The sequence below is a fragment of the Molossus molossus genome, unplaced genomic scaffold (genome assembly GCF_014108415.1).
Source record: "Molossus molossus isolate mMolMol1 unplaced genomic scaffold, mMolMol1.p scaffold_m16_p_8, whole genome shotgun sequence".
Classification (NCBI taxonomy): Eukaryota; Metazoa; Chordata; class Mammalia; order Chiroptera; family Molossidae; genus Molossus; species Molossus molossus.
In genome coordinates this window covers 33,952,094-33,975,645 of record NW_023425402.1, presented here as the reverse complement: position 1 = coordinate 33,975,645, position 23,552 = coordinate 33,952,094, and the positions used below count along the sequence as shown (strand labels likewise).

Sequence of the window (23,552 nt, the reverse complement as noted above, 5' to 3'; positions counted from 1 at the left end):
ATTAGCGATGGCTCCCTTTTAAAAAAGTGTAGTGTACAAAATTAGCTTTAATTTATTCTATCAATTTAGTCTAATTTGCATAAGTGAAGAGCTGGCTCCTTATGTCAAGCCTTGTGATCTACTAATGCTTCCTGGCTGGGTACACATTTGTATTCATTGCTACGAAGGCAGATCTTACAGCCAAATGGATTTCATGACTAGAGTAATAAAGGTCTTTCCTGTCCTTGAAATTTGTGTTACTTGATGTCTATAACATTTAAAATGGGTAGAGTTATTCACTCAAAGGAGATCCAAGTTATTCTTCTCAGTCTTATAAAAGGCTAAGGTACCGAGGGTACCTGTGAAGCCTATCTCAAAGAAAGTAAAAAAAGTGATTATAAAATACAATACAGCTGTTTACTGGAGATTTACTTTAGGGATAAGGACATACATAGGCCAAAAGTGAAAGGTGGAAAACAATATTCCATGCAAATGGTCACCAAATGAGCACAAGGATTGTCAAACTTATAGCACATAAAATAGACATTAAGTCAAAAACTGTAATAAAAGACAAATAAGAACATTATAAAATAATAAAGGGGTCAACTCTTCAGGTAGATATAACAATTATAAATATATATGTACCTAATTGTAGAGTACCCAGATAGAAATATGAAGTAAACACTGACAGAACTTAAGAGAAAATAACAGCAACATAATAATAGTAGAATATTTCAATACAATATCCCACTTCAATAATGAATAAATTGACCAGATAGTAGAAATAAGGGAACAGAAACTTGAGCAACACTACTGAGCACTTGGACTGACAGACATATGCATAACACCCCATACAACAGCAGTAGAATATACATTCTCCTCAAATGCATACAGAGAATTCTCCAGGACAGATCACAGGTGAAGCCATTAAAAGGTCTTAACACATTTAAGATGATTGAAATCCTACTGAGTTTCTTTTCTGACTACAGTGGAATAAAACTGGAAATCAAAGTAAAACTGTAAAATTCACAAGTATGTGGAAATTAAAAACAATACACCCCTAACCAATCAATGGGTCAAAGAACAGATCACAAAGGAAATTTGAAAATATCTTTAGACAAATGAAAATAAAAACACAACATACCAAAACATATGGAATGCAGCAACAGCAGTAGGAAAACTGAAATATATAGGACGAAATGCCTCCATTTAAACAGACAAAAAGAGCTCAAATTTTCAATCTAACTTTACACCCCAAGGAATTACAACAAGAATAAACTAAATACAAAGTTAACAAAAGGAACAAAATAATAAAGCTTAAAGCATAAATGAAATAGAGAAGAGGAAAACAAAAGAAAACTTCAATCAGACTTAAGAGTTGTAGCTCAGATCTAGAAACAGCCCAAGTGTCCATTAGTAGACTAGTGGATAAAAAAGCTGTGGTACATTTACACAATGGAATACTATGCAGCTGTAAGAAAGAAAAGTCTCTTATCCTTTGAGATGACTTGGATGGACCTAGAAAGTATTATGCTAAGCGAAATAAACCAGTCAGGGAAAGACAAGTACCACACGATCTCATTTATTTGTGGAATATAATGAACAAAATAAGGTAATAAACAGAGTAGATCTAGAGACATGGAAGCAGAGAACAGACTGACAAACCTCAGTGGAAGGGAGGTAGGGGGGTGGGAAGAGACAAATCAAAGAACTTAAATGCATATATGCATAACCAAAGAACACAGACAGCAGTGTAGTGAATGTGGAGGCTGGGGAGGGAGCAGGGAGGAAGAAGTCAATGGGAGGAAAAAGAAGGGGCATCTGTAATACGTTCCAAAATAAAGATAAATTAAATCTAGAATTTAGAAAAAAGTGTTGGTTGCTTAAAGACAATTAACAAGTTTCATAATCTCTTAGCTAGATTAATAAAAAAAGAGAAAAGTAAAATAACAAATCAGAAATAAAGAGGACACATTACAATTAATGCCACAGAAATAAACAGGATCATAAGAGACTACTATGAATAACTTAAAATAAATGGATAAATTCCTATAAACATGATACTGATTCATAAAAAATATAAACAGAATCTAAACAGACCTATAAATAGTAAGATTGTATTAACAATTAAAAAACACCCATTAATAACAAAAGGAGCCCAGGATCAAACAAATCCACTGAATAATTCCACCAAACGTGTAAAAAAGAATTTCTTCTCAAACTTTTCCAAAACATTGAAGGGGAGAGAATAATTCAAAACTCATTTTATGAGGCTAGCATTACCCTGATACCAAAACCAGACAAAGATATCACAAGAAATGAAAACTACAGGCCTATATCCTTAGTGCATATTGATGCAAAAATTCTAAAAATAATACCATATTCAACAACACATTAAAAAGATCGTACACTACGATTAAGTGATGAATCGCTGAGAAATAAGGATGGTTGAACATATTAAAATCAGTCAATGTAATATACTACTTTAACAGAATGACAAGAACCACCTGGTCTTCTCAATTGATGCAGAAAAAGCATTAAAAAAATCAACATCATTTATGATTAAAAAAAACCTATCAACAAATTAGGTTTAGAAGGAATGTACCTCAACATAATAAAGGCCATATATGGAAAAAATCAACAGCCATCATCATACTCAGTGGCAAAAAAACTGAGTGTTCATTGCAAGATCAGGAACAAGGCAAGGATGCCTTTAGTTGCTACTTCTACTGAATACAGTACTAAATTCCTAACCAAAGCAATGTGGCAAGAAAAAGATGTAAAGAGCAAATTGTAAAGGAAGAAGAAATTATCTCTGTTTGCAGATGGAATGAACAGAATAAAATACTTAGCAATGAACTTAAACTAGGAAATAAAGAACCTCTACACTGTAAACCAAAAAATATTGCTGGAAAAAAATAAAAGAAAACACAAATAAAAGTAAAGATTTCCATGTTCATGAATAGAAGCACTTACCATTGTTTAAATGTCCATATTACCCAAAGTGATCTATAGATCAGTGCAATTCATATCCAAATCCCAATGACTTTTTTTTTGCCAAAATAGAAAACAAACCCTAAATTTCCTATAAAATCTCAAAAACACCTGAATAGTCAAACAATCTTTAGAAAGAGAAACAAATATGGAGTCCTTATACTTCCTGATTTCAAAACATACTACAAAGCTACAGAAAGTCAAAATAGGATGTTACTGGCATAAAGATCAATGGATAAAATAGAGAGCCCAGAAATAAACCCTCAAATATATGGTCAAATTATCTTTAACAAGGATGCCAGTGATACACAATGGAGTTAGGATAATCTCATCAAAAAATAGTGATGGGAAAGTTTCATATTCATATGCAAATTATAAAATTAAACCTTTAAGATTCACCATATATCAAAATTAACTCCAAATGGATTAGAGATCTAAACATAACACCTAAAGAAAACTCCTAAAGAAAATGTAAGGAAAAGCTTCATAACATTGAATTTGGCAATGATTTCTTTGTTAAAACAGCAAAGTACAGGCCACAAAAGCTAAAATAGAAAAATGGCAGTAAATCAAATGTAAAAATTTCTATACAGTAAAGGAAACAATCAACAGAGTGAAAAGGCAGTCTACAGAACAATAAAGAATATTTATAAGCCACATGTATGATAAAAGGTTATTATTGAGAAAAATATAAAGAAATCCTAAAACTCAACAACAAAAAGAATAAGATTTTTAAAAATGGGCAATAAACTTTAATAGACATTTCTCCAAAAAGTTATATAAATGCCCAACAAGTATATGAAAAGATAGTCAACATCTCTAATCATTAGAGAAATACATATCAAAACCACAATGAGATAAAACTTGACACCATTATTTAAAAAAACAAAAACAGAAAATAACAAGTGTGCAAAGTTGTAGAGAAATTGGAAGCCTTATGCACTGTTTTGGAGAATGTAAAATGGTATACCTGCTATGGAAAACAGTATGATTTTTCAAAAATTAAAAATAGAATTACCATATGGTCCATAAATCCCACTTCCGGGTATAGATTCAAAAGAATTTAAAACAGAATTTCAAAAAAATTTGCACACCATGTTTACCGCAGCACTATTCATGATAGCCAACAGGTGGATGATTTTATTTATTTATTTTCTTTATCCTCACCCGAGGACATTTTGTTTGTTTGTTTGTTTATCTTCAGATAGAGCAGGAGAGAGAGAGGGAGGAACAGAGAGAGAGGAATATCTATGTGAGAGAGAAATCAACTAGATGCCACCCATATGACCTCAACCGGGGCTGGGGACAAAGTGCAATCAAGGTATGTGCCCTTAGCGAAATGGAACCCAGGTCTCTCTGGTCCACGGACCAATGTGTTAACCTGAGCCAAACCAGGCAGGCCCCAATGGATGATTTTAGTTTCCTCATGACAGAACGTTATTAAATGATAAAGAACATCATAAAACTACAGTATTTCATTGCAAACTCAGAATGAAGAAGCAAGGTTCAAAGGTTAGATTCCAAAATCAAAGAACAGGTGCCCTTGAGTGAAATTACTACTTCAAGTTGATTGCCTTCAGAACATTGGTATGAAAGTGAATATGTTTTCATTTCTTTATTATTTCCAATATTATTTAGTTCAATTGCTTTCCTGATTGCTTTTAATTCCTATAATATTGGAAACTCAAATGAATTCCGTTTCCTAAATATGAAATATGAAAACAATTCTGCATGATTTATCTCCATTAGGTTGGTGTACTAAACAAAAAATTCGTGTGATGTTACTTTATTGAAATTTGTTCCTTTTTAAAAGATAATTTTCAAACAACCTCTGGCTTATGAAAATGTTCTTGGTTCAGCTGTATTTTTTTTTAGCATTTTAATACATAGTGAAATTTGCATGTAATTTTAATTAGATCCTTCACAATATCTTGAATGTTAATAGTTATATTAAAGTGCTTTTTAGTATTTTTTAAACAGGATTACATCTTATATATTTCCTACCAGAAAAACTACACATTGCTCCCATACTCAAAAGTATTGTGATTTTCCTACAAAGTCTGACTTTATTAAATGATTCAGAGAGTGGATTGTTTACAACTCTTTCTTGAACTCGCTGGCTTAAGTGTTTGCTCAGTGTTTGCTTAAGTGTTTTTTTTCTTCCTTAGAGATAATTTCCATATGATCAGTTCTTATCAGTGGCATTTCTGTATCAATGACAATGCATTTTTTTTTAATCCTCACCTGAGGACATTTATCTTCAGATAGAGTGGGAAGGGAGAGAGGGAGGAAGAGAGAGAGAGAAGCATTAATGTGAGACAGATACATGGAGTGGTGACCACCCACATGACCCCAACCGGGGCAGGGACAAACCACAACCGAGGTACGGGCCCTTAGCAGGAACCCAACCCGGGACTGTCTGGTGCGCAGCCAATGCTCTAACCACTGATCCAAACTGGCCAGGGCAATGACAATACATTTTTAAAGCATCTTGAAATTGCCATATTGTCCTACCAAAAGGTTATTACTGTTTAACATCTTCACCGGCAGTTTAAATGATCTCCAGGTTGTGAATGGTTAGTTCCTTGACATAAGTGGGGCCTGTGTGTAGGTGTTCTCGCCTCCCCCCAAGGACTCCTCTGACCTAGGCTGGCCAGCCTTCATCTGTCAGTCCCCAAAGTGGTCCTGAGGGGGCGGGAAGAGTGACAGCCTCTTGCTTTAGAATCAATAGCCTGAGTTGGGGCCACCAAGGTGACCCCAAGGTTCTTTGAGTTTGCCCACCCATGGCCACCTTGTCCAGGGCCTTACAAATTCTCTGCAGAAGATACACATGTATTCACACTAATACAGAGGTCCATGGTTTACTGCATGAAGGAATAGAGAATAACCTCATAGAGCAGCAGTTCTCAACATGTGGGTCACGACCCCTTTGGGGGCTGAACGACCCGTTCACAGAGGTCGCCTAAAACCATCGGAAAACACCTATTTCTGATGGTCTTAGGAACCAAAACACTGCTCCTCTATCCGTCTCCAGGCGGGTGTCATAGATGTAGCAAGGGGGAGAGTCTTGGTTTTGGCAGACAGCAGATTCCATTTAGATTAGAACTCAGCCACCTAGTGGACATGTAATCTTGGGCAGGTCACTGAAGCAATAAAGAGCTCACTTCTCTCATGTGTATAATTGGAGTTCTGGAGGGTGCTAAACTTTTAAGGGCCTTGCAGCATTAATATCCACTGGTTCTATGCTTTTTAACTGTAAGAAATTATTCTGAAGAAAAACAAAAGTGGGAGGTTGAGAATAGCACGTACATGTATTTAGTTTGGATTTGAATAGAGCATATTTCCTACACTGGAAGAGACAATTTGAATATGCTTTATTGTAAAAGGGAAGACAGTCAAGCAGTAAAATAGAAATCGCAGCTGGAAGAATAGCTAAATGCATATTGGGACAAGAGAAGGAAAGAAATATTTAAATAAAAGAGTCAACATGCAGTTATTTCTATTTTTGTATGAAGGAAAATCTCTCAATTATATCTATTCAAAACATTATATGAAGTTCTTGTTCCTAGTCCCTATGAGGAAAATTATGCAAAGTATTGTTTTGAAAATGAGGATATCAAAATATAAAATCTCTGGAAACTTAATAGCAATCCCTACATTATTCTGTGTATGGGAAACTTGGCAGCAAAAATTTCAACAGATAATTAGTAAAATGATCACTGAGGAAAATGTGTCATGAAAATTTAGTAAATAATAAGTAAGCATGCAGAGCAAATTTGTATATATATATTTTTTTTAAATTTGAGAAGGTATTTTCTTCCCTATTGGGTTTAATTCAGTCAAATTTATACAATAAACAATAAGATGTATGTGTTTCAGTCCTCTGTTCCTAATATATTTTTATAGTTTAAACACCAAATTTCTATGTACCTTATTTTTTAAAATGGCTTATATAGAATATTGTACCGTATAAGACAAATATCCCAGTGAATATTTCTTGAACCTTTATTATTTATTAAGTATTGTTCTGGGAGTTTTGACCTTATAGGATACTTAAAAGAATTATGACGGTAAGGCTAGCAGGGTTACTGCTTAATATACATTTGTTGAGTGACTATAAAATAAGACATTACCCATATCTGTTAAAAGGCTTAATCTTTTTTCTTCTTAATTAAAAAAAAATTTTTTTTAACAATCTTTATTGTTGATGTCCTCCCTTTATTTATTGAGAAGATTTATATTTGGTACAATTACTCACTAAACTTTCTGGAATAATTTTTTGAAAAGAAAAAAAATAACAAGCCTAAAAATGCTTACTTACATTATCCTACTGGATAAAAGAAAAGAAAATGAGAAGCAAATTTTAATATTTCATTTTCCAAATAGTACTTAAACATTTTGTCTTGAGCATTCTATTGTCTTTATTTCTGGTCAAGGAATCTAAATGTGAATACTGTTTCCCCATAGTCATTCGCCTAATAACTTTGTACATAGAAAGTATGAGTAGGTATACATATTTATAATTCTTATTCAAGGTTATTAAGGACTTAAAGCTAAGGATTATGTCAGAACTCCAAAAAGTTCACAGTTTTACTATAATAAAGATGGAATTTTTGAAGTTGGAAAGAACCTTTGAGGTCAACCCCACGATTTCTTTATTTTAAAAAAGTCAGTGACTTGTCCGAAGGCTAATCTGAATCCCTTTGTGTCACAGGAGATATTAGGTGAGTCAGGCTCCAAATTATTCCCTGGTTTGTCCATGAAATTACCCATCATGCACCCATTAATCTACTTACCAGCTATAAATGAACACTGGCTCTGCCAGGATTTTTAAAGAAGTTGAAACACTAAATAAAAGTGTTGTTTTCGTTTTAGAAAATGTTGATATCCCTAGTTAAATTTCCAATTACCTTGACTGTATAAATTTATAAAACTTGGAATAACCTGATTTTCTTTGTGTAGGTGATTGAGCTCTGTGGTATTATAGAAAACAAGATTAATCATAATGTGACTTTTTAGCCATGTAGGAAATGAATTCACAATCTAAAGCATTTTATGTTGACTGTTTTATTTGCATTCACCATACTCCTCAGCAGTAAATAGGGTGAAATTGCACACAAAGTGCTTCTATTTTTAAAGTTGAACTGAAGGCAGATGATTATTCAGTGACTGGGCAAGTTTATAGATTTTTGTTTGTTTGTTTGTTCTGTTAAATTGAAATTAAAACCCAAGTCATCTGACTTTAAGTAGTGTCTAGTCTAGAATTCTTGAAAGATGAGCTTTACAAAATAAACTCCCTGTGGAAATAAGTGTCTAACATTGAGTATCTGGATACTTCTCACTTCAACTCATTTCCCCTCAGATGAACATCATACACAAAGACAGAGATAGCATCACTATAAATCAGTTTTATCTCTGAGTAGCTGTACATACCAATGCGTTTTAATAAAACCAGTGGAAAAGTTGAGAGTAAACTTATTAGTTTTGAAAATTTGTTCTAAGTAGAACAAAACCAAACACAAACCAATTCAAATTCAGAAAGCCCAAATTCTATCCAGAGAAGAGAATTAAAGAAGGCTAAATTTCCCATTAACTGTCACTGTGGGTGAAGGAGAACCGGCATTGTCTTGAGCGGGACTCTTGATGACTCACCAACCATATTAATAATTCGCTGTACATAGATTTTCTCCAAAGAATTGTGACTACTCACTGCAGCTGCAAAAACTTAGTTGCTTCCTTGGGAAGCCTTTTACTGCTGGACTGAACTCTAATTGGTTTTATTTATTAGACCATTTGTTATGCCCATGGTATAACTGTACACATCATTCACAGTTTCTCCTCCTTAAAAATGTGAAGCTTTATTCATGAGGGTGTGAGTAAGAGCTCACTGCAAATGTGGCTGTGTTTAACTGACATATAACTTAGTCTCAGTCTCCCAAATGAGGCGTGGTGGAGGAAACAGGTCATCATGAGTGATAACATCACTATCCAAATAGACGTGAATGATGTTTTCTGTGAGATCAGGCAAAGTAGTTAAGAAAGCAGAGCAAACAAATGAATGTTGGTAGAATTACTATTTGTAATTGTTTCTTTTAATGACTGAGAGAAAAAAAAGTGAATAGATTTCTTCCAAGAATAGTGCTTTAATTGAACAAAAGCATTTTCCTTAATGTAACTGTAACTGAGTATTTATTTAGACACAAATTGAGATCTTGTGCAAATGAAGGGAGAAAAAAACATGTATTCCCAGTCATCATGACACTCCTTTAATTTAATGTAATCTTGATGAACAATACCATTAAGTACAAATAAATAGAGAAGACATTAATTTTAATACAACCCATTCTGTTATAGAGACTTGAGGTCTTTCTTTTTTTCATCCTCAGTCTTATGGCAAGTCATAATTAGTTACAAAAGAGTTGCAGGGCTATAATCACAGACCAAAATCTTCTTTTCTAGTTGTTTTGAAATGTGTAATATGCTAATAAGCTGTTCGTTAAATTGGTATTTTCTATTCCATTTAAGAAAAAAGCCTTTTGTATTACCAAAGCTCGTTTGACTCTTCTCATAGAATGAGCTATAATCACATTTCTTGGAATAATTTACAAAGATTACAAAAGCTTTTATTACTTTGCAGCTTACCTCAGAGTGGGCAAAATTAGATCTAAGTTTTTGTACAGGACTGCTCCGAGAACAAATACTGAAGAAGATTCATCTAATTCTAGAAGGAACAAAATTTTAAAATATTAGCAAACCAGCAAGAAAAACACTATGTCTTATAAAACTTTAAACTACTAATTACAAGGGGATTCCAGGACTTGCTGAAGCAAAGCTGGATAGAAGAGACGCCTTCCTATCCATGAAAGGGCAGGTAATCCCCCACACTCCACACATTAACTGAAGCACTAAAAGATGTGTTGTCAGTGGTTTCATGCCCAAAAGTAACTGTCCTTCACCCGGTTAAGATAAGAAGATGCTATAGTTGCAGAGAATGAGTTTAAATTCCCACAGATACGGGGGAAGACTGCCAATTCTCCTTCTGCAGCTCTGAGTCATGAGGTCAAAATTTCCAAGGTAAAAATTAAGACCACAATGTCACTGTTGAAAACAGACATTAATTTTAAAGACTAATGAAGATGTTCCTAAAACTTAATTGTTTTCTTAAATTTGTTTTTATATACCAAAACAGCATCTTCAAACCAAAGCAAATATGAGGAGGAAGAAATAAAAATGACTTTGCACAGGAAATGCAACATGTTTCATGATCGAAAGTTAAAACATTAGGCCACAAGCTTTACCCTGGGATAAGACTATCAATACTGAAACTTGATCATGTTTAGGATTATAATTTGCACCAATATATATATTTTTTTCCATTAAAAAAAATGTTTTGCCCTGGCCCGTTTGGCTCAGCGGTTAGACCGTCGGCCTGCGGTCCTGAGAGATCTGGGTTCGGTTCCCACTAAGGGCATGTACCTCGGTTGCAGTTTGTCCCCGGCCCTGGTTGGTTGTGCGGGTGGCAGCCACTCAATGTGTTCCTTTCACATCGATGTTTCTCTCTCTCTCTCTGTTCCTCTCTCTCCCTCCCACTCTACCTGAACAAAAAATGGAAAAATGTCCTCGGGTGAGGATAAAAAAAAACAAAAACAAAACAAAAAAATGTTTTAATTGGTTGTAGAGAGAGAGGAAGTGGAAGGGAGAGAGAAAGAAAGACATAGATGAGAAAGAGAAACATCGATTGGCTGTCTCCTGCACACCTCCACAAGGGGATCAAGCCCAAAACCTGGTTATGTGCCCTAACTGGGAATCGAACCAGCAAACTCTCAGTGGGAAGGTGCTCGAACAAGTGAGCCACATGGGCTAGGAATTTTCTCCCATTTTAATAGCTCTTTTACTCCAGTAAATTCAGACATTTTTTTTTTTTTTTTAAATCCTCACCCAAGGACATTTTTTGTTCAGATAGAGTGGGAGGGAGAGAGAGAAACATCGACGAAGGAACACATCAAGTGGCTGCCACCTGCACGACCAACCAGGGTCGGGGACAAACTGTAACCAAGGTATGCGCCCTTATTGGGAACTGAACCTGGGTCTCTGGACCGCAGGCCAAAGCTCTAACTGCTGAGCCAAATCGGCCAGGGCAAATTTAGAGATTTAAAGACCAAATGTACAAAATTATTTTAGCGTAGTTTGGAGACTGTTTCTAAATTATTTAACACATGAAGATTTATGTCTACATTTTCATCTTTTATGCTTTTTATTTTTGAACATTTATATTTTCTTTTTTCCTTAGGCTCTATTGAATACTATACTTGGCAGTCAGTTTAAGAACATTTAAAAAAATTTTTATTCAATTTATTGGGGTGACATTAATAAAACCATACAGGTTTCAAGCATACAACTCTATTATAAACTTTTATTAAACAATCTTATAAGAAATGTGTTTTTCAAAGCCCATATTATCTTACATACATACCTTTTGATGACACAGGAGTAAAAATGCTTTTTGGAATGACTACCCTGTCTTCTGAGTTTCTTGCCCAATCAACCATTCCCTTCCGTCCTTTCATTGGGAAGTTGATGTCCGTCAGAACAGAGGCTGCAGGAAGCTTCTGAATGCTAGCCACTATTAAACATAAAAAGTAACAACGTCAACTAAAATCTTCCAGTGTAATAAAAATTGATCATATTAAACCTTGTAGTATATTAAAAATAGAATTTCAAGTCAAAATTGTATTTATCAGAATTACAAACAGACTTGTTTCTTCTTATTAGACAATATTCATTAAGGTTGCTAATTCTTTTACTTATAAACCTAGGTTTTTGTTGATTTCATCAGGAATCATACAATGATGTCAATGATGGGTGGATATTCTAATAGTACCAGCAGGTACGGCCATACTCGTTATGTATGTAGGCCTCCATTTCAATGGTTCAAAGCCCATGCTATATTTTTTGTTAAATATTTTTATTAAGACACTTGATTTATAGACTAAAATTTACATTTAATGTGAACTCTATCTTCAGGACACATTTTCTATATTTACATCTGAACATTGTCTTTGGGACAAATTGTTCATGGATTAGATGGAATATCATGAAGACATGGAAAATAAAGCCATATTGCTCTGGGGGACAGAACTGTCAGAATGCAAATAATGAAGCACCATGAATGCTAAAATCATAGAACCAATATGATATGGAGAAACAGTAAACAAATACAATAATAACAAACAATTCCTAAAATGTAACCCCATAATTGAAAGTAATAAATATATATTACTTATATGGATAAAGAATTGTATCTTTACTTGCAATAAATACATATATATATATATATATATATATATATATATATATACAGTATATTTAAATTCTCACCCGAGGACATTTTTGCAATTATTTTCAGATAGAGTGGGAGGAGAAAGGGGAGAAGAGAGAGAGAAATATCGATGTGAGAGAGACACACTGACTGGCTGACATCCACACGATCCCAACCGGGGCCAGGGACAAACTACAACTGAGGTACGTACCCTCAGCGGGAACCAAACCCGGGACTCTCTGGTCCACGGGTTGTCGCTCTAACCACTGAGCCAAACTGGCCAGAGTGCAATAAATATTTTACTATATTGAAAAAAATGAATAATATATTTGGTAATACCTGGATATATATTTTATTATATGCACTCCATATTATTATGCCTTTAATAACAAATATACACAAATATATATAAAGCTATATATAATAAAACCATGAAGATAAATACATACTTATTGATTAAATACATTTTCAATTGAGTCATGCAATTTTTATAACTATTACATTGGTCCATAGTTGTTCTAATTTAGGTTTTTGGTGCCCCATGCAAGATTTAAATGGAAAGATGGTAGGGAATCTTTAAAAGCTCTCATAATAAGAAAGAGAAGGTAAGAAACCATTAGGCTCCTCATAAGTGGATTTCGCTCTGAAGAAACTTGTAATTTAAATCAAGGGAGGATAAAGAATTTGATAATATTAGTTGTATAAATATATTACTGCACTACTGGCTGAGTTCCAAATTAAATTGGTTATGCATTATTGTACTTTGTTAGAGCACTTTCAGGCTATTCTACACATCAATTATCAGCATCAGATGGAGTTTCATTTGGCCTGTAATTTGATATAATAAGCCTACAAAGGGATTTTATAACTAAATGGTGAAGGAAAGAGGGTACATAAATTAGTTATGGATATTAAATGCCATTTTTGGATAACATCTCTAATTATTTTAATTTCTTTAATTCTTCAAACCATATAGTCGTTTTTGTCCATAAATAACCCAGTTCAAGTGTCCTTAAGGTCCAACTGCCCCACTGCATATAGATGGACAGGCTAGCACATTGCAGCACATTCTTTCGTAAGGGTCCTTCTGTAAGCTCTATGCAGTATGCACAAAACCAACTTCATCTACTCCCAAGTCCTTCATCCTGACTTTGGTTGTCCTGGTGTGGAAGGAAATGTATTTCACCTCTCTGCTCTAAAAACTGGTGAAGTGACGTGAAGGTTTTTTTGGCTGTCACACAGCTGGTTCTTATTATAAAGGAAAACAAGAGATACATTGTTGGGCCTTAAAGCTTAGTAATTGCTCTGTTTCTATATACATTGAATAGAACAAAATACACAGAAAATAAATTACAAACGGAGAAAACATTTTGTATCAACTATATATCACTTCATCCTGAATAAATGCTAGTCTAATTCTATATTATTAAATATTTTAAAATGTTATATTTCTATGTGCACCTATTTCACTTTATACAATGCATTCATTCTTCAATTAGAGGTATACTGGCTGTTAAATTATGACTAAATAGATTAGGTTTTGAACACAGTCTAGATTAAAGGAATATAAAACTCAATTAGACGCCCTGGCCGGTTTGACTCAGCGGTTGGAGCGTCGGCCTGCGGTACAGAGAGACCCGGGTTCGGTTCCCGCTAAGGGCACGTACCTTGGTTGCAGTTTGTCCCCGGCCCTGGTTGGTCGTGCGGGTGGCAGCCACTCGGTGTGTCCCTTTCACATCGACGTTTCTCTCTCTCTCTCTCTCTCTCTTCCTCTCTCTCCCTCCCACTCTATCTGAACAAAAAATGGAAAAATGTCCTCGGGTGAGGATAAAAAAAGCAAACTCAATTAGACTATTTAATTTGTGCAAAAGTCCTTTGAATTGCATAGTCTTGAGCATAAAGAGTACATAAAAACATTTATTCATTAATTTTAGTAGGAATGCAGTTTTAATTATGGTATTTTCAATAAATACATTGTAAAAAGTAATATGACTTCATAGGTTAAAATATTAGCCTTCAGATACAATCATCAAAATGGAAAGGCAACCCACTGTATGGGAGAGCATAATTGCTAATGATATAGCAGATAAGGGGTTAATTTCCAAAATATATAGAGGGCTCATACAACTCAACAAAAGGAAAACAAAGAACCCAATTAAAAAATGGGCAGAGGAACTAAATAGACACCTCTCCAATGGCTAAGAGACATATGAAGAAATATGTTCAACATCACTAATCATCAGAGAAATGCAAAATAAAACACAATGAGGTGTCACCTCACACCTGTCAGAATGGCCGCCATCAACAAATCATTAAACAACAAGTGTTGGTGAGGGTGTGGAGAAAAGGGGACTCTAATACACTGCTGGTGGGAATGCAGACTGGTGCAGCCACTATGGAAAACAATATGGTGTTACCTCAAAAAATGAAAAATTGAACTTCCATTTGACCCAGTGATCCCACTTCTAGGAATATACCCTAAGAAGCCTGAAACATCAATCAGAAAGAATATATGTACCCCTATGTTTATAGCAGCACTATTTACAATAGCTAAGATCTGGAAACAGCCCAAATGTCCATCAGTAGATGAATGGATAAAAAAGCAGTGGTACATATACACAATGGAGTACTATGCAGCTATATCCTTTGAGATGACATGGAAGGACCTGGAAAGTATTATCCTACGTGAAACAAGCCAAACAGAGAGAGACAAGTATCATATGATCTCACTTATTTGTGGAATATAATGAACATAACAGTCTGAGGAATGGGGTAGTCCCAGAGACGTGGAAGTGGGGTACAGACTGACAGTCCCCAGAAGAGGGGGTGGTGGGGGAGAGATAAACCACAGAATTCATATGCATGTATGCATGAACAATGAACATGGACAACAAAGCGGGCGACAGGGTGGGGGGGAGAGGGAGGAGGGTGTCAGTGGCGGAAAAAGGAGCACATCTGTAACAAAAATAAATTAATTAAATAACAAAAAAATGTTAGCCTTCAAGTTATCAACACACATGTTCCTTAAATATGAAGTATTTAAAATTATACATCTTTACCTTAAACATACCTAGAAAGACTCTTAAGAAGACACTGTGATTCTTCATGATCTTTCACTAATTAACCAGAAACCTGATTTCCACATAGCAAAAATAATTTAAAGTTGACTTTTATTTCCTGCTTCTTTCAGTCCCTGTATCAGACACTTGGACCAATCCAAATCTCAATTTTTTCCCTTCTCGGCTGAGTTGAACTGTCCAAAACCCTTAGGTAAAATTTAGATGCATATGTATCTTTAGGGAACTGGAAAGCTCATATGCTAAGTGACGACCGAAGAGGTAAGATGAAAAATGAATGTCTTAAACCATGTCAAGAGTAAATATGTGTCCTTAATGCAATGCACAAGTGCAAATGGACATACTTTGGTTCTGCAACCATTTCTGCATTAAAACCAGTCATTGTGGGTGTTCAGATGATAGAGCAGCTTTCCTTGAAAATTGAGTAAATGCCTTTTTAAAATTGTATTGGATTTATTGGTGTGACATTGGTTCACAAAACCATACAGGTCTTCGTGTACCACTCAATAAAACATCATCTGCGCACAGCATCGTGCTCCTATGCCCCTAGCAAAGTTTCTTCCCATCCAACCTCTCTCCCCCTTTGCCCACCTCTACCTACCTCACCCCCCCCTTTCCCCCTGACTATCACCACACTGCTGTCTGTATCTATGTACTGTGTGTATGTGTGTGTTTGCTAAACCCCTTCACCTTCTTTTATCCAGTCCCCAAACCATTCTCTCCTCTAACAGCTGTCAGTCTGTTCCATGTATCCATGCCTGTCTCTATTTTGTCAGTTTATTATGTTTACTAGTTTCCACGTGTAAGTGAGATCATGTGGTATTCGTCTTCCTCCGACTGGTTCATTTCACTTAGCATAATCATCTCCAGGTCCATCCATGCTGCCACAAAAGATAACATTTTTTTTTTCCTACTTATAGACACTTGGGTTATTTTCAGATCTTGTCTGTTGTAAATAACACTGCAATGAACATAGGGGTGCACATATTCTTTCAAATTAGTGTTTTGGGTTTCTTTATAGTCCGAGAAGTGTGATCACTGGGTCAATTTTTTGAGGAAACTCCATACTGTTTTCCACAGTGGCTGCACCAGTCTACATTCCCACAACAGTGGCTGAGGGTTCCCTTTTCTCCACATCCTCACCAGCACTTGTTGTTTGTTGATTTATTGATAACATTCTGGCAGGCTTGAGGTGGTATCTTATAGTAGTTTTAATTTACATTTCTCTGATGACTAGTGATGTTGAGCAGAGAAAATGTTTTTCTTACAGAAGTTAAGTACTTAGAAGAATCTTCAAAGGACACAATGCTCTGAACAAATAGGCACCTCTTTTGAATGCTCCAAGAATTACTCTAAACTCACTGTATTGTTTTTCATTACAACACTAGATTTGATTTCTGGTGCAATAAAAGTAAGTGATTCATCACTGACAAACTTTGGTGCAAAACCAGCTGCATTTTCATTTTGCAATTTTAATTTGAATTACTAGTGTTGTTCATGTACACATACAAGCAATACAAAATTCCTTGAGAGCATCATGTCTGTTACAGGCCAAGCTTTTAAAGGATCACATTCAACATAGAATTTGAAAGAACAGGACATCTGAAAGAACAGGACATTTTTGTAAATGGGTCTAAAAGCACATGAGCTGTTTCTTTAGGAGGGGGGTTTGGTAACCACTGAGCTCTCCTTTGTATCCTCAATGCAGGGCAGCACTTCTAACATTGTTCCTGAGGAAAATCATGAGGTTTTAACCCTTTGCTTTTATTGAGGTCCTGAAGGATGGGGTTTATGTATTCATCCTTACAATGTGAATGACGCACAGACAGCTAGGGTTAATTAATTTGCACAGCTGTTGTATCATGGATAAAAATGGAAGGCGTGTGGAAGGAAAACACTGTGGAGCAAAGGGCATGAATGAATGCTGAAGGAAGAAGCAAAATGGGCAAAGAAGGGCAAATGAAGGAAAATGGCAGCTTAGCAGAATGGCTTCAGTAGGGGCTCTGGACCTGGGCCATGGATTCAAACCCCTGGTATTTGATGGTAACTATAATGTTCCAGTTCTTTTGGCGGGCACTATCAGTTTATCTCTGTTTTGTGTTATGAACAGCATCCCTATCAGGATATTGGGGGATAAAATAAGATAAGTGACTACTAGTGTTGTTCATGTACACATATGAACAAGCACATAGAGTTTGAGCAGAGTCTACATGGAGTGTATCCTCTGGCATTTAGCAGCTCAAAAAGCCATGGTTTTGCCCTGGTCATTGTGGCTCAGTTGGTTGGGCAACCAATCCATGTTTCTCACATCAGTGTTTCGCTCTCTGTCCTTCTTTCTTCCTCCTCCTCTACAAAGTCAATAAAAATATTTTCTAAAAAGCTGTGGTTTTCATATTTCTATAACAATGCTGAGTGCCTTGTAAAATGCTGAGGGCATTTGGGAGGGAAGGGGAGCACAGCAGGCACGTGGTGTATAATAATTCAATCGGTATTTATCAAAGGCCTCCTCTGTGGTAGGACCGCTCTCACCACATCATTTGGCCAAGTGCTTTACACATAATATCTTAATTACCATTTAAGCCAACCCTGGGAGATATTGTTATTATCAGTATCCTCACTGTTATCTGTACCAGCACTTTGCAAATGAGGAAGTGGACTCTGTTAACTGGTAACATTACATTCCAATCTCAGTTTGCCTCCTCAGGGGTTCACAAATTTGCACTCTGTGGTAGAGCTTGATTTTACCTAATAAATAGACAGCAAATTTATTTTGCTCACTGTAATATTTTTGCACTGACTATAAAAAACAGATATAATAACTCAAGTAGAGGACATAAAACTATCTTACTTGTCTCACAGGAGATCAAAACTAGATACCACTGAAGAATGGTAGTTATGGAAAGGGGATATTGAGATTACGTATATATTAATATGTCCAGCATAGTCTTTGAGTTCTCACATCTCTATGAAAAATCACATTTTAGAATTCTAAAACTGGTTGATAGGAAACATCCAGGCATTCAAACAGACTTTTTGTAGCTTTCCGCTTTACCCTGCTTTGCCTATTTATTCTGTCTACTTTCCCCAAAGGCTGGGATGAAAAATCTGAAGGCCACAGAGAAAGAACTGGCTCAAGAGAAAGCCGCACGGAGCCCCAGTTCCCGGGAAACAAAGCCTGGAGTCAGGGGCCCCTGTGAGGACCGGTGCCCCGAGAGCCCGCCTCCTTCCCACCGCTGGGCGGTGCAGGGTAGATTCCCCGTCCCAGGAGCACACAGCGCCCTAGATGTCCTTAGACTGAGAGATGCTCTTTCCATTAGGAGTTTATAGATTTTTTTTTTTTTATTAAAGAAAAGCAGGATCCTCATTTTTTAGAACTAGGCAAATTAGATAGGCAGTCCATAAAGTAACTACTTAGCATAGCAAAGATACTTTCTTCAACTCGTTGGTTTTTAATCACATATTACATGCACGGAAACTTGAACGCAGTGAACCATTTTGCATGTTTCTTTCAAGCATCCAAAAAAGGGAACACTTTGCAAATGATTTGTGAATCAGCAGCTTTAGGTTTCGTTTTGCCATTTCAAAGCCCGGGAACGTCTGTCCAGCTGGATGTTTCTTCTTCCTGCGCGGTGTTGGCCGGACATTGGGGCTGTGTACGGGGTCCTGCGCTTCCTCCCGGGCCCTCCCACTTCCCCACCTGCAGCCAGCCACGCGGCCACGGAGTGCACGCCTCCACACCCAACTCTGCAACCCACAGGCCAAATCTGTCCGATCAGCTGTTCTTGTTTGGTCTACAAGCTAAACAATGACTTTCACATTAAATGGTTGAAAACAGATTTTTTTAGAAAGATTATTATTTCTTGGTATGTGAAAATTAAATGAATGCCAAATCCCAGTATCTACAAATAAAGTTTTATTGGAACACAGACACACCCTTTCATTTACATGTTGTCTGGGGCTGCTTTCATGCCACAGTGGCAGAATTGAATAGTTATAGCTCAGACTGTATGGCACACAGATCCCAAAGTAGTTACTGTCAGGCCCTTTACAGAAAAAGTTTGCCTACCCCTGTTCTACATATAGGTTGGAGAAGCTATTTTTAAATATTACTCTTTTCCTTTAAGGAGAAATACAGTCTACAAGCATCTTGGTTTGTGCAATTTTTCTGTTATCTCTTGCATGTTCTCTTTGACTACATTTTCTTTTCCATGCTGCACATAGTGAGGAAAGTCTAAACTGATTATACCAATTTTCTTTCACAAATTTTTTTTTTTTTTTTAATCATCCTCACCCAGTACATTTTTCCATTCTTTGTTCAGATAGAGTGGGAGGGAGAGAGAGGAACAGAGAGAGAGAGAAACATCGATGTGAAAGGGACACATCGTGTGGTCGCCACCCGCACAACCAACCAGGGCCAGGGACAAACTGCAACCGAGGTACATGCCCTTAGTGGGAACCGAACCCGGGTCTCTCCGAACTGCAGGCCGATGCTCTAACCACTGAGCCAAACCGGCCAGGGCTATACCAATTTTCTTTCAGTTTTTAAAAGGAGTATGTTCAGTGGGCTTTTAAAAACAGACACTGATAAACATCTTCTCTACACCAGATAGTTTGTGATTCTACTCCTAACATAAATATAAAATAAAATGTAAAATGGGAATCATTTTTACATGGATACCTGAATAGTAAAATCAAATCAATATTTAAAAAAGTGCCTTAGGAAATAAATTCTTCCTCTTCTCCCAACCAGTGAAATTAAGAACAGCTCTGGCCCTTCTGGCTCAGCGGTTGGACTGTCAGCCTGCGGTCCAGAGGGACCTGGGTTTGGTTCCCGCTAAGGGTGCGTGCCTCGGTTGCAGTTTGTCCCTGGGCCTGGTTGGTCGTGCCGGTGGCAGCCACTGGATGTGTCCCTTTTGCATTGATCTCTCTCTCTCTCTCTCTCTCTCCCTCCCTCCCTCCCTCCCACTCTGTCTGAACAAAAAATGGAAAAATGTTCTCAGATGAGGAAAAAGAAAAGAACAGAGTTCCTGCACAGGAAGAAACGCTTGTTGAAAATTAACCAAGTATACACCTGAAATATATATATACTTTTATTAACCAACATCACCCCCGATAAATTCAATAAAAATAAAAAAAGTGAGAGCTTTTGTAGATGCAGCATGATTAATTCTCTCATTTCGTGTGTGCATGTGTGTTATTGTTTTGATGTTTAAAGGTGTTTAAAGCTTCCTAGAGAAATAAGTCTGGAAATTATGAGGAATTAGATGCCTATCAGGCAGGAAACAACAACGAAAGTCAACAACTCAAGGGTTTCCCAAGAGAGTGAATCATCCATTTCCAAAAGAGTCATAGCAATGGGAAGTGAAAATAGCAAGAAGAAAAGAGATCACTGTAGATTAAAGAGCTCATTGTGGAAATTCCTTCATCCAACAAACCTCTAGTGAGCCCTAGGCATGTTCCAAGCACTGTTCTATCAGTGAGGGTTTAGCAGGTGAGAAAGAAATACACATTCTTCAACCTTTAAGAGCTCATACTCTAGTGGGTAACACAAACAACCGGAAAGTGAACAAACAATTCAGATGGTTCTAGATTGTGACAGGTGGTATGAAAGAAATAACATAAGAGGTGGAGCATGGTTGGTTGCCAAATAAGGCCTTTCTGAAGAGGTGTAACTGGGCAGTTGTTTGAAGGTTGCATATGAGCTAGGGGAAGAGGAAACTCTGCCTGTGCCTCCTGAGGGCTTGGGAAAGGCCTGCATTGTTCCAGAGGTGTAAGAATAGCAGTGTCTAGGTAGGAGGAATGACCTGAGCAAAGCATGAAAGGAGGCAACAGTATGTCCTAGAGAAATAGTAGCATTCTTAACAGGGAAAAAGGTTTAGTTAGAGTAGGGCAGGAGGCTGAAAATAGGCTAAGATATTTGGTGATCTGGACCACGATCAAACTTAAAACTTGGAGATGTAAACTGAATGCCTTGTAATTAGAAATAATAGTTGATCCTGTAGACATGGGTAAGTTCCCCTAAAGAAAGAATATGATGAACAGATTCATGCATTCCACAAATATTCGTTGAGCACCTATTACATGCCAGGCACTACGGCACTACAAATACACCGGTGAACAAAACAGGGCAAGTCCCTGCTCTAGTGGGATTGGCATGGAATCTGGGGAGAGACAGACAAGGAATCAATAAACACAACCAGATCGAATGCCAGTAAGGAGAAATTATATGATAGAGAACCATGACTGGAGTTTGGGAAGCTTAGGGAAAGCTTCTTTGGTAAGCTGGCATTTGTGCGGACACCTGAACAGAACGAGATGGAGAGCTATACAGGTAACGACGATGACAGAAAAACGCTGCAAAATGTTGTATATGAAAGACTCACTTAGAAAATAAAGAGGTATAAATAGGGAAAGACACCAAAAATAAATGGAGAAGAAAAGGGAGAGAAGGGGAGGGGGATAGAGAGGGAGAGGGAGAGCACAATAGTAAACTAACCCAGGAACAGAGAGGTATTTCAAAAATGGCACAGTGACTTTGTAAGGAATCAAAGGCTTTGTAAGTTATGCAGAAGGACCATTGATCTAAAAATATGAAAACTGTACTTTAAAATTAGGTTCAGGTCATGCTGTATTGTAGATGTTGGCAAACATTTTCTATCAAGGATCAAAAGTAAATATTTTCATCTCTCTAGGCCAGCAGGCCTGTTGTAACTATCCAACTCTGCCAATAGGATATGACAACAGCCATTAATGAATCATCATGCATGAAAATGTTGTATTTAATCATATAGTAAAAACTGTCCTACGTGACCAGCATTGTCTCTGCAGTCACATTATACACGACTGCCTTGTTTGCTGACCCTGGCTAAGACGCACAGGCTTTTGTTGTTGTTGTTGTTTTCCCACTACAGAGCTTTTTCTCTTTAACTAGAACATTCCTTTTTATTCTTATCCTTGAGTTTCTGTTAAATTATTTTTTCCTTAGCTTGGTCTGTCTCCACTGACTCATCTAAAGAAATTCAACTCTCTCCCATTCCTGTCTGTTATACCATTCTGTTTATTTTCTTTAGGGCCCTATACACAGTTAAAGAGTATCTAGCTCATGTGGATTGCCTCCCACACTAGACTATAAGCACCAAAAGGAAAGGAATTTTTCCTATTGACTGTTGCATGATAAAGCCCTACCATGTAGCAGCGTTTGACACAACATCCCATATTTAAAAAAAAATAAATGGGCTTTACCAAAGGCTAAGTAGGAGACATTGGGGTTAGATGTGATATCTTTTGCCCTGGAGACAGACTTAGTCTTCCAACTACTTTGTGATCTTTGGCAAGTCATTTAATTACTATTCAGTTTGGCCATCTATAAAAATCAATAGCCTTTCATGATGATTAAACCAAAGGCAGTTAGTCCATTCTCTATACACAGGAAGACAAAATAGGTGCCCATTTCCATGTATTCTTCACGCCAAACATTCTCTGCTTTGTGTGAAATTCTGTAGAAGATCCAAAAAACTTTTTACAAAAGTTCTCACATAGAAAAATATTACAACCTAGTATAGTGTGGGCAGAATAGGTATAATAACTTTTCTTCTGAACTCCAAACCTGTCTGCTTGCACTGTTCAGTTGAACATCTTGAGGCAGCTCAAAGGTAGCATATTCAAAGCTTAACTCTTGATTCCTACCCATTCTTCATCAAATATTCTTTCCTTCTCCAGGCTTTCCCATTTCTGTAAAGGGAACCTCCATCCATCCTTTTCCCAAGACAGAAAACAGTAAATTATCAGCATGTGCACATCCTCAACCTCAGAATCTCGTTCCTCACCGTGCCTGCTGTTTCCCTTCCAAAACGTAACTTAAGTTCTTTCCTTATCTCCACACTGACTGCCACACAGTAGTCCATTCAATCTTGCCTAAATTATAACAACACACTCTATTCACTGCTTCCTTTCTTGCACCTTCCCTATTCTCTCTCTACACGGCAGCGGATTATTTTTAAAGCAGAACTGAATCATGTCACTCCCCAGTGATTTCCTATTACATTTGTATAAGATGCAAAACCCTTTGCAGGGTCTCCATGACCTGGTCCTTGAATTCTCCTTCCATGTTAGTTCATGACTTTTCCCACTAACAACTGCTCTCTAGTCACGCACTCTCTCATTTCACACCAACTCCACCCTTG

At 36.7% G+C, this 23,552-nt stretch overlaps 1 protein-coding gene across 2 annotated transcripts in view; it reads right to left on the bottom strand.

Moving 5' to 3' along the window:
- Positions 1 to 23,552, bottom strand: part of ADGRB3 (adhesion G protein-coupled receptor B3) — a 689,955-nt gene that overhangs the window by 297,690 nt on the left and 368,713 nt on the right. For both annotated transcript variants that reach the window (XM_036248276.1, XM_036248277.1), the window contains 2 exons: positions 11,447 to 11,596; positions 9,616 to 9,694 (listed from right to left, as the gene is read on the bottom strand). In XM_036248276.1, coding sequence (XP_036104169.1) covers positions 9,616 to 9,694; positions 11,447 to 11,596 — 229 coding nt within the window. The remainder of the gene's footprint in view (positions 1 to 9,615; positions 9,695 to 11,446; positions 11,597 to 23,552) is intronic.